The following is a 15,976-nucleotide window of genomic DNA, read 5'->3' as shown; positions in this document are numbered from 1 at the left end:
GGGGGGTATTTTCCATGCATGCTGCATGGAGGACAATGGTTAGAAAAAAGCACAGTCCAGCCTCTCCAGCAATGAAGCAAACTGCGGCTTACAAAAGCCAATACCTTTTAAGAAAATGTCCTGGTTGGAAAAGGGGCTACCAGACTCCTCCTGATTTTTGCAAAACCAGTAGGCACCCTCGTTCTGAAAGGGCAGTAAGGTGAACAAGATATAAAAAGGACAAAATAATAAAATATAATTTACCTCCAGATGCTTAGAACTCTTTAAGGCAGTGTTTCGCAGCCTCAGCACCTTTAAGATGTGTGGACTTCAACTCCCAGAATCCCCCAGCCAGCATGGCTGGCTGGGGAAATCTGGGAGTTGAAGTCCACACATCTTAAAGTGGCCACATTTGAAAAACACTGGTACAGATGAATGGATGTGGTTGATGGATTGGGTGCCTGGTTTTTCTTGATTTTTTGTTCATTGTTTTTCTTGTTTTTATTACTGTTGTTAGCCACCCAGAGTTGTGTGCCACAAGATGCGCGCCCATATCCACCTTAACAATAAATAAATAGAAAGAGAGGGTTTTAAACACTCTTCCTTGTTCTACCTCTGACAAGCATCCAATTCACCCAGGTAACAAACCATCTCCTCTCCCTTCCCATTATCATCCTCGCCCAATCAGAATAAAGCTCAACAGTTGTCTTAGCAACCGTTGCTAGAGCAACCCAGGATAAAGTTGGTCGGAGGAAGGAAGCCACCAGGGATGCTGGCAGGAGCTGTGTTGAGAGGCCATATTTGTCTACCTGCCCTGCATTGATACTGGAGCCTCAGAGAACACAACTCCTGTTCAAAAAATTGAGGCACAGGTAGTCCCTGCTTAATGACCACAATTGCAACTGGAATTTTGGTTGCTAAGCGAAGCGGTCATTAAGCAAATCCGACCCAATTTTACGACCTTTTTGCAGCAGTCATTAAGTGAATCACCACGGTCGTTAAGCGAACCATGTGGTTGTTCAGTGAACCATGCGGTTCCCCATTGACTTTGCTTGTCAGAAGCTGGCTGGGAAGGACAAAAATGACAATCGTGACCCCAGGATGCTGCGATGGTCATAAATGTGAACCCGTTGCCAAGCGCCCAAATCATGATCACATGACCATGGGGACACTGCAAGAGTCGTAAGTGTGAGCACTGGTTGTAAGTTGGTTTTTTCAGCACTGTTTTAAGTCTGAACCATCACTAAACGAATGGTCATTAAGTGAGGACTACCCGTATCTAACTCAAACCTATTCTCAGTTCCTTTAATTGCCAAGGAGCTATCCTTCAGACAGGATCTTAGGGGTCACTCCCGCACATTTTCCCAGCTCCCCCCCACCCCCCCAAAAAAACCTGGAGCCAAATTGAACCGGGCTGGCTTCGTTCCTTTTCAAACCTCAGGAAAAAAAATATTAAAATGCAAACTCAGGCATTGGCTTGGCTTTTGAGAAAGCCCAGAGACCCAGCAGCGCAATCTAATTTGTTTAGCTTAACGAGCCTTGTTTGCTCCAGTGCAGAACAGCAGAGGGAAAAGGACAACGTTGCACCATTTGCAGAGAATGCACAATGCACCCGGGTGTTTTAAGATCTGGCTCCAAGTCCCATCTGCAGCAGAGCGAAGGTGGTGACACAGAGCAAAAACAAACCCTTCCCTTGGATTATATTTACTGCAGCCGAAGAGAGAGAACCTCATTAAACCACACCAAAGCACACGTTCTTTGTACTGTAAAGAACAGGGTTTTTCGAACCGTGCTCCAGGGGGGCCTGGGGTTCCACGAGAACCTGATGGGGTTCCCTAAGAGACGAATGCCCCCACTTCAACGCAGCCCATTTCCTACCGCCAGCATTTTGCTTCTCAGTCGGGTTCTGTGAAGTGGACGGCCCTGAAGGACAGAGGGGCGATCCACTATCGAGGCAACAGTCAGAAAAAGCAAACTTGAGCCCCAAGCCAAGAAAGTTTGCAAAAACATCTCAGACAGACCCCGCACACCAATTTCTCGCAAGGATAGAAGCGGGAGGACAGGTGGCGGCACACTCAGTCGTGCAAGGTTCTGTTACTAGAACTGTTTGAATAAAAGCTGCTTTAGCTCCGCATGGTGTCTGCTTCTTAGCCTGGTCTACCTGAGGGCACCGATGCATTCTCTGATTCATTTATTTTTTTTAACTAACAAGTTCCACAGCCTGAAAAAGCTTGAAAAACCCCAATCTAAAGCAGAGGCTTTGTTTTTTCACAAAATACGTCATCCGTGCAGACACTTCTGATTTTGAACTCTCCCTTATTTGCTTCCAAGCCTTTCCAAAGGGTGTTCACTCCTCAAACATCCAATTTGGGAGCAGGTTTGCTGCCTCTGGGTGCCAGACTCATGCCTTCTTCTACTCGGAGGGCAATTTATCTCTCTTACTGGGAATATCTATCCAGGCCAGACTCCGCCGGAGCCTATACACGCACAGATGGGGAAGAGAAAAGTTAGACAGGAAAAAGCACGCCTCCAAGGGGGTTTGCTTGCTTGGCACAAAGGAACTGGCGCGGCTGCAGCCTGGCATCGGAGAGACAGCTTGCGCTGCATCCTGCTGGCACCCTGAGAGGATGGGAGGAGAAACCTGGACTGGGGGTTACGTAGGGTTCTGCGCATCCTACAACAGCTTGTGCTAATTATGGTACGAGATTACAGGCGGCAAATTCCACCCAGAAGTGAATAGGAGGTTTCAAGCAGGCTGGGGAAAATCTGAGAGGCCCCAGAGAACAATGGATCAGAAACAAGAGAGTGGAGAAATTAACAGCTGGGAATGGCAACTGCTTGTTTTCCATGATTACAGGCAGTCCTCGCTTAATGACCATTTGTTTAGTGACAGTTCAGGCTTGAAACGGTGCTGGAAAAAATCTATTTATGACCGGTCCTCAAACTTACGACTGTCACAGCATCCCCGTGGTCAAATGATCACAATTTGGGCGCTTGGCAACTGGTTCACATTTATGACCATCGCAGCATCCTGTGGTCACATGATCATTTTTTACCTTCCCAGCCAGCTTCTGGCAAGCAAAATCAAGGGGGAACTCCATGATTCATTTAATGGCCACGTGGTCTGCTTAACACCTGCAGTGATTCACTTAACGACCATCACAAAAAGGTCATAAATTGGGTTGGATTCACTTACTGGCCACTTTGCTTAGCAACTGAGATTCCAGTCCCAATTTGGTTGTTAAGCGAGGACTATCTGTATATGACAATTCAGAATCCTTGAGAGAAGAAAAACTGGAAGGGGCAGTGATCTTTCTGACTCTCAAGAACCACAAAAGGAACGAGAAGGAAACGCTTTGCAGGGCCAAATATATCAACCCACCCAAAAGTCTTCAGGAGCCTGGGAGCCCCTTTTCACTAACGCCTTTTATTCAAAGGCGTATTTTCTATTAAAAGGCATTGCATCTGACGAAGGGAGCCGCAGCTTGCAAAAGCTTCTGCCTCCGAATAAAAGGCGTTAGCCAGAAGAGGGGCTCGCAGGCAATGCTTGAGTTTTGCAAAGCCGTCAGGAACCCTCGGTCCAAAAGGCCAACGCGATGAACAACATATACAGCAGTGTTTCTCCACCTCAGCCATTTTAAGATGTGTGGACTTCAGTTCTGGGAGTTGAAGTCCACACATCTTAAAGCAGCCAGGGTTGAGAAACCCTGGTATAGAAAGTAAGGAAGAAGATCTTGGTAGAAATATGCAAGAACCATTACCTCGGCAAAAGGGGCTGAAGCATCCTTTAACTCCTGGGAAGCAAGATAACATCTGGACGCAGCCCAGGCAGACGCCTCCCTGATTCACCGGAGCATCAGAAGGGGAGAGGGTCCAGGGTGATCAGACTTGCCAGAATTTGTTATTGGAGCCCATCTCAGTAGGTATAGCTCCAGTCTTTCCGTGGATTAGATTCTCTGCTCTGGCCTACCCCACAGGGCTGATATCTCTTCAGAGGTATCCTCCAGCTACTTTCGTCCAGTTTGTAGGAAGTGGTTATTTTTTTTCTGACTTGTATTACAGGTAGTCCTTGCTTAACAACCATTCGTTTAACAATGGTTCGGAGTTATGACAGGGCTAAAAAAGTTACTTATGACCCGTCCTCAAAGTTATGACTGTCGCACCATCCCTACGGTGAAGTGATCACGATATGGGCGCTTGGCAACTGCTCACATTTAGGACCGGTTGCAGCGCCCTGCAGTCACGTGATCACGATTTGCGACCTTCCCAGCAAGCTTCCGACAAGCCAAATCAATGGGGAACCACTGATTCACTTAACGACTGTTGTAATTTGCTTAACAACCGCAGTAACAATTGCGGTAAAAATGGTCATAACATCGGGTCCAGTTATGTGATGCCTTGCTTAATGACCACATCACTTAGCAACCGAAATTCTGGTCCCAACCGAGGTCATTAAGCAAGGACTACCTGTATTTTACTTCGTTTAGCAGTATTTATAACCTCCCCCAATCCCAGAGCATACTGGGATGCCAACAACAAACTCAACAAAAGCAGCCCCATCTCAGAATAACAACAAAATTGAAAAGCAACACATCCAACCAAGCTTTTGACCCTTTCTAAGCTCTGTGCAATTCATGTCTCTTACTGGGAATGAACCCGTCAACTGGGGCCACAGGCCTTCTCCTTCCACGTTAAATTGAATAAAGCACTAAGTGTTTGCATGTCGAGCGCGCAAGCGATGATGGGGGGAGCTGGCGGGTCAACGGAAAAAGCAGCAGGAAAACACGGGGAAGGGGGGAAGAACATCCACACCGGTTGGAATACCCCGCTTCTCCTGAAGCGGCCACCCCCAGCAATTGTGCAAAGCAGTTTAGGGTTTGAAAAGGCTGGCAAGACTCTTAGGGTCTTGCTGGGAAGGCAAAGGCACGTTCCTGCTTTTCTTCCACCCCTCCCAGCACAGCACCGCCCTCCAGAAGACACAACCCTCCGCTGTGCAGGCCGGTGGCTCGGCTCCCCGGGCTGGATCCCCGCAAGACGCAAGCAACGGAGCAAAGCCCCTCTCCCGACAGGCTGGCTTTCCGCCTGCAAGGACATGCGGCAGGGGAGACTTGCTGCTAAGGGGCAGGGTCTTCCCGATGCAGCCCCTGACTCTTTCCATGCAGCCCCTTCTTCCTCCCCTCCCCTCCCCTCCCCTCCTCGCGACAGCGGCCCCCGCACCTGGACTTGCCACTTGCCCACGATCCTGTCCACAATTTCATTGTTGTCCTTGTTCAGCTTGGTCTTGTCGTAACATTTCTCGTAGCAGAGGATGCGCAGGTACTGGGAGCCCTCCAGCTCAATCTCAAATTCCTGCAGAATCGGCAACGGGGCCAGTTTATGGAAACAGCAAAAGCAGGGGGGAAAGTGAGAATTGATCCAAAGAGGAAATACACATAGTCCTCCCTTAACAATCACAATAGGGACCAGAAAACTGGTTGTTAAGCGGTGTGGTCGTTAAGTGAGTTACCACATGACCAGAACTGATTTAACAACCATTTTTATGACGGTCGTTAAGTGAATCACTGGTTGTCAAGTAAATCCAGCTTCCCCACTGGACGTTTTTTGCTGGAAACCGGCAAAAAGGTCACGAATCGTGATCACGTGACCCCAGGGCCCTGCAACCGGTCCTAAATGTGAGCCGGCTGCCAAGTGCCCGAAGTCACAATCTGTGAAAGTACACCATTCTGCAGGACGATGACAGCTAGAAGCTGGTGGGCTGGGGTGGGTTGGCCAAGGGAAGCCCTCTCTTGCCCCCTTCGTTTGGGAAATCTCCCATCTAGGACAGGTAAAATAACACCAGTACATTTGAGCATCTGCAGAATGCCACTTCAACACTGGGGCTCAAGGCCATACGGGCTCCCCCCTCGCCTCCCCATATTGGAAATCAGAGATAACACTGTCGGAAATACACCTAGAAACCAGCACACGCTCAGAGGAAATGTTGCAAAGCAATTTGCTTGTTACGCCAAACGGGCTGGGGAAGGACCTGTATTTTGCCCCAGTGGGAATGGCAGGGAGGCACTCTGTGCATGCTCAGATGCATCAGGATGGCTCCTATCGTTCTAGGAGTGAGCAAGGGTTTCCAGAGCTGGGGACTGCTCCTGTGCTCCCTAACCGCTCTGCGCGACCCAGCAAAACCTTTCCACCACCTGGCGTACCTCGTTCCACTGTGGCTCGGTCGTGTCCCGGAAAACTCGTGTTTTGGCTTTGCTAACGAAGTACCCGAAGGAGTCCACTTCGAGTGTGCAGTAGAGGTCTAAGAGCAAAGAGAAGGAAGGCGTGAAATCAATTCTGTCTTCCGATGGTGGGGGGGCACCTCTTAAAATCCGTCCCTTAAATCAGTGTTTCCTAATCTTGGCAACTTTGAGAGGTCTAGACTTCAACTCGCAGAATTCCCTAGCCAGCATGATGTAATGGTATGCGGGAAAGGCCTTGGGAGACGGGGCAAAGAGACGCTGCCTAGACAACGGTCAGATAAGAGAGGGCAGAGCCTGCAGCTGCATAATGGGAGGAGAAAGAGGCTCAGAAGGGACCGTCCCTGGTTTCTCGGGCTGTAAAGGAGATGGAGAGAGATGTACTTTCAGACTTATAAGAATTTTGTAATGGTATGTGGGAAAGACCTTGAGAGGTGGGGTAAAGAGATGCTGCCCAGGGACTGGCCAGATAAGAGCGGGCATAGCCTGAAGCTGCATAACGGGTGGAGAAAGAGGCTCAGAAGGGACCGTCCCTAGCTTATAGGGCTGTAAAGGAGACGGCGGGGGGAATTGTACTTTCAGACTTGCAAGATTCTGTTAATGAAGCCTCACAATAAAGCAGAATTAGCTTATCTGGTCATATTTCCTGTCTGGTCTACCTGGTAAGGCTGATATCAATCTTGCAAGTCTGGAATCTTGCAAGGCTTTAGCAATTGATATGACCAGGCAGGATCTGTAAAGATATGCGGGAAAGGCCTTGGGAGATGCGGCCGAGAGACACTGCCTAGGGAACGGTCAGATAAGAGACAGCTGAGCCCGCAGCTGCACAATGGGAGAAAAAAGAGGCTCAGAAGGGACCCTCCCTAGCTTATCGGGCTGTAAAGGAGATGGCAAGAGAATTGTACTTTCAGACTTGCAAGATTGATGTCAGCCTTCCCCGGTAGACCAGACAGGAAACACGACCAGATGAGCTAATTCTACTTTATTGTAAGGCTGCATGAACAGAATCTTGCAGGTCTGAGCAACCTGTTCCAGCAACCCCAAGGAGCCGCAGGATTTCACTTGGAAAAGAAAACAGTGTCGGCTTCATTGATAATACCCATTGTTCCCAGAGGGTACTTACTGATTTTAGTCACCTGCTGCCCATTCCCAAAAGGTCTGCATTTGTAACGGTATGTGGGAAAGACCTTGGGAGACGGGGTCAAGAGACACTGCCAAGGGAATGGTCAGATAAGAGGGGGCACAGCCCACAGCTGTATAGTGGGTAGGGCAAGAGGCTCAGAAGGGACCCTCTCTAGTTTCTCTGGCTGTAAAGAAGATGGTGGGAGATTTATACTTTCGGACTTGCAAGATTGACATCAGCCTTACCAGGTAGACCAGATAAGCTAATTCTACTTTATTGTAAAGCTACACTGACAGAATCTTGCAAGTCTGAAAGAATGGTGGAAAACACAGAAGTATGATGGTTGGGAGACCCGGATCGGTCCCTTGCAAAATGACCACACAGTAGGTGGCTCATCTGGCTTCCTAGGTGAAACTGCAGCTGGGTCCAATCACGCCAAAGGGGGGGGGGTGGAGGAACCATAAGACAGAACGGCAGGGAAGATGGCACTCACTGGCAGATTGCTTGAAGCCCTTGACCGAGTGGACAATCACATGCAAGAAACCACACATTCCTGGAGGTTGATCATCTGCAAAGGAGGAGCCGGACAGCGCTGTTGGATGGTTTTTATAATTGCAACCGTTACAAATGCAAGGAAACAAGACGTCAAGCAAAAGGTGAGATTCACCAGACTGCACACAGGAAACCATTAATTAGAGGGGCAGTGGTGCCTGCAAAGAGCAGAGAGGTCATTAACTAACGGCCATGAGTAGGAAGGCACCCCACCGTGCTTTGCTAATACACGCTGGTTTCAGCAACTGTCTTTTTCAGATTGTGCTGCCACGTTTACTGGATGGATCACTTTAACAAGCGGAAGTGTCTTAATTAGCCACAACTTCCCCCAAACATCTCAAGCCAAGTTTTTATAACAACTCCAAACAGCAGGCACTGACTTTAAAAAAGCTGCTTTGTGCCCTCCCAACCTTCCAAAGCAGAAAAGCTGCTTCTAGGGGTTGAAATGTTTTGCACAAGCAACTCTTTGCAAACATACCACCATCTAGTGGTAGGAGAACTACAAATGAGAAACTTAGCACTTGGAACTTGTATGAATAAATCTGAACACAGGTAGTCCTCGACTTACGACCATTCGTTTAGTGACTGTTCAAAGTTACGATGGCGCTTGGAAAAGCGACTTATGACCTGTCCTCGCACTTACAACCATCAGCACCCCCATGGTCATATGACCAAAATTCGGGTGCTTGGCAACCAGCATGTATTTACAATGGTTGCAGCGTCCTGGGGTCACGTGATCACCATTTGCGACCTTCCCAGCCGGTTTCCAACAAGCAAAATCAATGGGGAACTGCATGATTCACTTAACGACCGCTGCAAAAAAATCATAAAATTGGGTGCAGCCACGTGGTACCTCACTTAACAATCACACTGCTCAATGATGAATTTTCTGGTCGTTATAACGGTCATAAGTGCGAGGTCCGGTCATAAGTCACTTTTTCCAGTGCCAGCGTAACTTTGAACAAACACTAACAAATGGTCATAAGTCGAGGACGGCGGGTTGGACTAGATGGAAGTCCCTGCCAGCTCGGTGATTCTGTGATTCTGCCACTGTCCTCCTATCTTTGTATAAGTGGATTTTCAGACCCACTACAATGGGGAACATATGTGGAAATAGGTTGCACGTTCCACCTTCACTAAAACTTCCTTTAAGGAATCACCTTCCAGAAATAGGAGATCAACGTGAAAACTTTTATTTGTTTGTTTGTTTGTTTGTTTGTTGAATTTGTCACCGCCCATCTCCTCCCGCTGGAGGGACTTGGGCGTCTCATCACGGTCGATCAACGATGTACCAAATGCGTGGGAAAAGGGAGAGCGTCCTTCCATCCGTCCTATTTCTATACCTTTCCTTTCTGCTTACTTTGAAGGCAGCACCCACAGCGTTAACAATATGGTGTTTGGGGGCCTTGCAAAGCTTGAGAGAGCATGCACTACAACCCACACGCTGTGGGAGGGAGGCCGCCCCACAGTCGGCGGAGGAACGGCACGACCGCTAAACCACAACCGACAACCTGCCCACTTCGGAGGCCGACCAGCGCACTCGAAGCAGGAGGCCCCTAATCCATTATGCCGGGTGGGAAGGCAAACCAAGCGCAGAAGGGTTTGAACGTGGCTTGGGCACGTGGGGCTTGTTCTCAGTCCCAGCAACTGCACTAGCCAAGATGAAAGCCAACACGCTTCCCACGTTGAGGGGGACAAGCGCACTCACCGTCCGGGTTGCTGGTGAGGGGGATGTTGTGGACGGTCCGTAGCTTGAAACAGGATCCCATCAGAAACTGCAGCTCCACAGAACTCAGCACAAAGGTCTGGAGATCTGCTTGGGAATTGCAAAGGTTTTGCGGAAAGGCTGGGAACAAGGAGCGTCCCCTAGCTGGGGGTGGGGGTCACTATGAGAATTGAAGTCCAAGGCATTAGGAGGGCACCAGGTCCGGGTGCAGAAATCTCACCCCAAGGCACCAGGACGCAGCAGAGACTCGGCTCTCCAGAAGCATCCCCTGACTCAAAGGTCACCCCCCCAAAGGGGCAAAAGAATATTTTTAGGGGCCACGTTGATGCCTGTGAGCCTCGGCAGGAAGCTCTGCCCCTTGGCTCCACCAAGGGCTCCTCATTTCATGGACCACCGGCTGAGGGCCGAGATGGCCATCGTGGGGATGGGGGCATCCGATCAACCGCGCGCCTCACCCTTCTTCTGCAGCTTCTGGATTGCCTCCCTCCACTCCGACCGCTCGTAGTCCGAGGACAGGAGGAACAGGTAGCTCTGGGAAGGCCAACAGAGAACAAGGCAGGGGGCTGTGAGAAAGGGACGTGGCAGCCCCTCCGGACGCTCCCAAAGGAAACTCTTCTTTGGCCAGAGAAGGGAGGGGGAGATTTGGGTAGGGGGCCAGGGGAGATGGAGGCCAGGCCCCTTTCTCTGCCAACAACCCAGAGACCCCTCTGCTGTTGCTTCAAAAGAAGCCAACCAGGCCAGATGAACAAACCGGGTAGGCAGAAGGCGGCTTCTGTCTGTCAGATAGAACACAGGCCCATTTTTGCAAATTGGTAACCCAGGGATCTGCAGGAAAGCTTCAGGGGACCCATAACAAATGCATGTTCCCCCAAAGTACAGGTAGTTCTCACTCATTGACCACAACTGGGACCATCATTTAGGTTGCTAAGTGATGTGGTCGCTAAGTGAATCCAGACCCACTGTTCGACCATTTTTGTGGCGGTCGTTAAGTAAATCATGTGGATCCCTGTTGGTTTTGCTTATCAGAAGCTGGCTGGGAAGGTCGGAAATGGTGATCACATGACTGTTGGATGCTGCAACCGTTGTAAGTGTGAGGGATGGTCATAAGTCAGTTTTATCAGTGCCGCTGTAACTCTGGACAGTTGCTAAACGAACTGTCGTTAAGTAAGGACTACCTGTAGCTGAAATCCCTGCCCAGGCCTTACCTTGCCGTTGCGGTTGTGGATCCGCAAGGGGATGGACGGTATGTTGAGTAGCAGCCAGAATTCGTTGTCAAACATCTTTTTCTTGAGGCGCTCCATGGCTCGGCTCTGGCCTTTGTTAGCCTTCTGTGGAGGAAGAAGAGGAGGAGGAGGAGGGCTTACGACAGCTGAACCAAGCCTCACAGCTGGACCCTCAGGCCAAAGGGGCACAACCCCAGGTCTTGGGGCTCCCTCCCCTGTCTCTGCAGAGAGATGGCCTTGGAGAAGGTATGCGGAGACTGTTAGGAAAACATGAGCTGAGCTCGGGAAAACAAGGCAGCATGAGAAAGAAACTAGATGGCCTTGCCTTGATTCGCTTTAGTATCAGAGGGAGGGGTGGGGAAACACCGTCAGGCTTGCAAGATTCTGTTATTGTAGCTTATAGCAATAAAGAGAGTCCTAGTGGGTGTAATCGTATGTGGGAATGACCTTGGGAGACGGCAGGGGAGCAAATGCTGCCTAGGGAACGGTCAGATAAGAGAGGGCAGAGCCTGCAGCTGCACAATGGGAGAAAAAAGAGGCTCAGAAGGGACCCTCCCTGGTTTCTTGGGCTGTAAAGGAGATTTGTACTTTCAGACCTGCAAGACTGATGTCAGCCTTCCCAGGTGGACCAGAGAGGGAATACGACCAGATGAGCCAATACTACTTTATTATAGGCTACATGAACAGAATCTGGCAAGTCTGAAAGTACAATTCCCCCCACCGTCTCCTTTACAACCCGGGAAACCAGGGAGGGTCCCTTCTGAGCCTCTTTGTCCACCCATTATGCAGCTGCGGGCTCTGCCCTCCCTTGTCTGGCCAGTCCCTGGGCAGCATCTCTCCCACCCCACCACCCCGTCTCCCACGGTCATTCCGACCTACCATTACAGGGCGTCTGTTCTGTGACCTGGCCTCCCTGGAGGGGCCGACCCTCTTCAATCCTCAAGAGCATCCCGGAATCTGATTTGCAAAGCAGCCCCTGCTGACAGTGGCCCAGGAGAACCGCCCAACGACTAAAGCCAACAGTTCATCCCTTTGCTCCTGATTCCATTACCGTAAGCTTCTTTGTAAACCGGAAGACGGTGCAAATTCAAAAATAAATTAAATGATGCAGCAGGGGAAGCAAGTATCTGTCTCCCCCTCCCTTTCTCTCTCAGCAGAGCTAAGCAATCCGCCCGCCCTCGACCGACCTCCTTCTGCACTTCGCTCTTCATTGAGGAAATCTTGATTTTCATGTCTTCCAGGTCGTGGTCAGGCATGGCCTGGACGTGCGGACACAGGTCTGACTCTCCCAGCGACGGGAAGACCAGCTCGGCCAAAGGGATGTACCACTTGCACTCATACTGTTGGTGTTTTCTGCAGAGAAAGGACCAATATCAGCGTGAACCGGGCCCCACCTGTTTCTGTGCACACCTGGGCAGCCCTCCTTTAGAATTCCTTGTTTGTCACTCTGATATCCTTTCAAAAGGAAGAACGGGGTACAGGTAGTCCTCACTGAACGATCACAATTGGGACTGGAATTTCGGTTGTTAAGCAAAGCAGTCATTAAGTGAATCTAACCCGATTTTACGACTTTTTTGCCGCAGTCGTTAAGTGAATCACCACGGCCATGAGGTGAACCACATGGCCATTAAGTGAATCATGCAGTTCCCCATTGATTTTGCTTGCCAGAAGCTGGCTGGGAAGGTTGAAAATGGCAATCGTGTGACTGCGGGACGCGACGGCGGTCATAAATGTGAACTGGTTGCCAAGCACCCAAACTGTGTTCACATGACCACAGGGATGCTGTGACGGTCATAAACGTGAGGACTGGTCATACATCGTTTTTTTCAGCACTGTTTTAAGTCAGAACTGTCACTCAACGAATGGTTGTTAAGTGAGGACTGCCTGTATTTACTTATTTCAATTGATGTGGCTCTGAGTGGCTAACATAATTTAAAAACTCAACCAAACCAAATATTAATACATATACATAATGGCAGCTGAGAACAACAATCACCATAATTGACACACCCGTCTCCCAGGCCCCGTTAACCTCCCAACCCCATGCCCAAGAAAACAGCCATGTTTTTAAGGCTTTACGAAATGCCAGCAGAGTTGGGGCCAGCTGGTCTTGGGAGGGGGATGGTGTCCCAAAGGGCTCTTTGGAGGAGCTCGGAGACCCGCCTGTTCCCTGCAATGGGGACCAGCCACTTGCCAAGTCCATTTTCTCCCTGCAAAAGTGCCCCTGCAGCTTGCAGCGTTAAATGCGCGAATCTAAAATCCCATGTTGAGTTAAACCACACTAGGAAGACAGTATGAGGGTAATCAGAGATACTATGATAAAAAAAATAATTAAGGGGAACAGCTCAAACAGTGCAAACTAAACTGAAGTCCAAGTAATTTGTTATTTGTAAGTTTCTGCTGATCAGAGGCCTACTGGAGCTGAATCCTGAGAATGGCAAATTGCACAGACAGACAGAAGGGCTGGTGGCTTTTGATGGAGAAAATATTCTGTTATCCTGATTCACCATTGAGGAGTATTTGCCTCCCAGCCCACCTCTTCTCCTTGAACCCTTTGTTATATTCTCAGTGGATGTGACAGGCATGACTTCAAGAACAGCAGTCCAACTTCGCGTGTTTTCCTCTTTCCTCCTCCTCCTCTTTTCCTCTTGCAACGCATTGTAGGCTGTCAGCCCCAGGGCAGAAAGTGCCTCTTTTTAAAATTGACTTTACATAAATAAATGTTCAGGGTCCACTGGAGTTGAGCAGCCAATAAATTTAAACAAAATAATAATAATAATAATAAGCCACTCTGAAACACTTTTTGGCAGTGGAGCAGGCTTAAAAAGACTAAAGAAATAAATAAATTACCAATAGGCGTATCAAGGCCTGCTGCTGCCTGCAAAATGGAAAGTGTCTCATTTCAAGAATGCGCTGCATACTTTTCACCTTGAAAATGGGCAGTGAGTTTTATGCATTTTATGATGGGGTTTTATATATTTCTATATGTTTTTACTTGTTTCTAAATTGTTTTCTGGTTCTTTTTGTTGTTTTTATATTTGCTTTAACTGTTTGTAAGCCGCCCAGAGTCACCTACAGTATAGGTAGTCCTCGCTTAGCGACCACAATTGGGACTGGCAGCTCTGTTGCTAAGCGATGCAGTTGCTAAGCGACATGTCACATGACCGTGACCTGCAATTTTACTGCCGCCTTTCGACTCTGCTTGTCGCAGGCCAGTTGCAAAGCTCACAAATGGCAATTACGTGACCGCAGGACGCTGCAACAGTCGTAAATGTGAGGATTGGTCACAAAGCTATTATTTTTACACTGTCGTAACTTGGAATGGTTGTTAAACAAGGCAGTCAGTAAGTAAGGATTACCTGTATATGAGATGGGCAGCTCTCATCTTTATTTGAATAAAAAATAAATAAAATAAAATAAGAATAATAAAATGAAAATGAAAATGAACCGAAACAAAACAAAACAAAACGAAGTAACAGGGAGGGAATTGGTAGTTAGCCATATAAAAATGGATTTCCTTGGGTGGGGGATCCAAAAGGACTTGGCTACAACAGGCCTCTGCCAGCTGTGGTTTGGATAAAGGGGAGGTTGAGTCCTGGTGAGGTCCCTGGAGTTTTCTTGGCAACAATATAGAAGTTACCACCCTGGGATCTCCTGGTAGTCCCCCATCCAAGGTCTATTGAGGCATCACCTCACTTAGCATTTTAAGATCAGCCGAAGTCAGCTAGGTACTGCTGCCTGCTGTGAGGTAAAAGGTGAAGTCTCCTTCAAATCACGTTCAAGTCCTGGTTCTTGCCAACAAGTCAAAGGAATTCATAATAGCTTTCTTCTGGGATGCCTTTTTTCAATTTCCAAGCATAGCCCACAGCCCTGGATCTCCTGGTGGCCTCCCATCCAAGGACTACCCAGATCTGACCTTATTTAACTTTTTTTGAGGTCAGCCAAGTTGGCTTAAGAGCTGCTACCAGGCAAATTCCCCAAAGATAACTGCAAAAGACAGAGGGATTTCCCCCACGTCCCCCGCTGTGGATTTTCTGCACGGATAGTAAGAATCAAAGCTTGAAGTCGGAAGGGGTCTCGAAAAGGTCATCTAGTCCAACCCCTGCTGCTGCAGGAAACTTCTACTGCGGCATGCCTCCCTTGTCATTGGCACCCATCCATTTGGGTCCTGCCCTAGGCTACGTCCCTCACTGCAAACGTTTCACATGCAGTTCTGCGTGGCCGCTAGTCCGGACGGCCTCTCCGGGGCCGCCCTACGGGCTCCTCTTCCCCAAGTCTCACCCGACTCCCGTTTTCTTCAACTTGGCGCAGAGCAGCACATCCGTAAAGAGGAAAACGTGGCGCAGCTTGCGAGAACCCTCGGCAACCTCCACCAAGAAGCCATCTTTGACCAGCTGACGGCTCTGCAAAGAAGGGAGAGCTGGTCAAAAGCCAGAAACTCTACAAATGCATGGCGCGTGTCGAACTGGACTGGACAGGGCGGGCCCGTTCAGGGCAGCATGCTCAGAGACTAGGGAAAAGTGGTACATCTGAACGCCGATGCTGGGTCGAAAGGTAACCCTGCCCTGCCCTGAAAATGGATTTAATTCTGGGTCGAGTCACAAAAAAGGCACCATTCCTTATTTTGAGGCAGCTGAAATGCCTCCAAAAAGACATGGGGAAAAAAGAATAGAGGTAGTCCTCGCTTAACAACCATTTGTTTAGCGATGATTCAGACTTATGATAGTGCTGGAAAAACGACTTATTTATTTATTTAATTAATTGTTATCACCGTCCATCTCCCCCCAAAGGAGGGACTCTGGGCGGTTTACAATGAAAACAAAGTTTGGTTTGGACTTATCAACCTCACGCTTACGACCGTCACAGCATCCCCATAGTCACATGATCACGATTCGGGCGCTTGGCAAACAGTTTGCATTTACGACTGTTGCGGCATCCCAGGGTCACATGATCACCATTTTCGACCTTTCCAGCCCTCTTCAGGAGAGCAAAATCAATGGGAAACCCCAAGATTTGCTTAACGGCCATGTAGTTCGTTTAATGACTGTGGTGATTTGTTTAACAACTGCTACAAAAAAGGTCATAAAATCAGGTCAGGTTTGCCTAATGACCACTTCACTTAGCAACCAAAATTCCAGTC

General features: G+C 48.9%; 1 protein-coding gene across 2 annotated transcripts in view; it reads right to left on the bottom strand.

Annotated features, from left to right (window-relative positions):
* LOC134491927 (active breakpoint cluster region-related protein-like) overlaps nt 1-15,976 on the bottom strand; it is a 171,760-nt gene that overhangs the window by 77,124 nt on the left and 78,660 nt on the right. For both annotated transcript variants that reach the window (XM_063296021.1, XM_063296028.1), the window contains 8 exons: nt 15,118-15,239; nt 12,024-12,189; nt 10,819-10,941; nt 10,069-10,144; nt 9,596-9,700; nt 7,829-7,903; nt 6,177-6,274; nt 5,197-5,328 (listed from right to left, as the gene is read on the bottom strand). In XM_063296021.1, coding sequence (XP_063152091.1) covers nt 5,197-5,328; nt 6,177-6,274; nt 7,829-7,903; nt 9,596-9,700; nt 10,069-10,144; nt 10,819-10,941; nt 12,024-12,189; nt 15,118-15,239 — 897 coding nt within the window. The remainder of the gene's footprint in view (nt 1-5,196; nt 5,329-6,176; nt 6,275-7,828; nt 7,904-9,595; nt 9,701-10,068; nt 10,145-10,818; nt 10,942-12,023; nt 12,190-15,117; nt 15,240-15,976) is intronic.

This window comes from Candoia aspera, chromosome 1, assembly GCF_035149785.1.
Source record: "Candoia aspera isolate rCanAsp1 chromosome 1, rCanAsp1.hap2, whole genome shotgun sequence".
NCBI classification, from domain to species: domain Eukaryota; kingdom Metazoa; phylum Chordata; class Lepidosauria; order Squamata; family Boidae; genus Candoia; species Candoia aspera.
This window is presented reverse-complemented; position numbering and strand designations above follow the sequence as displayed.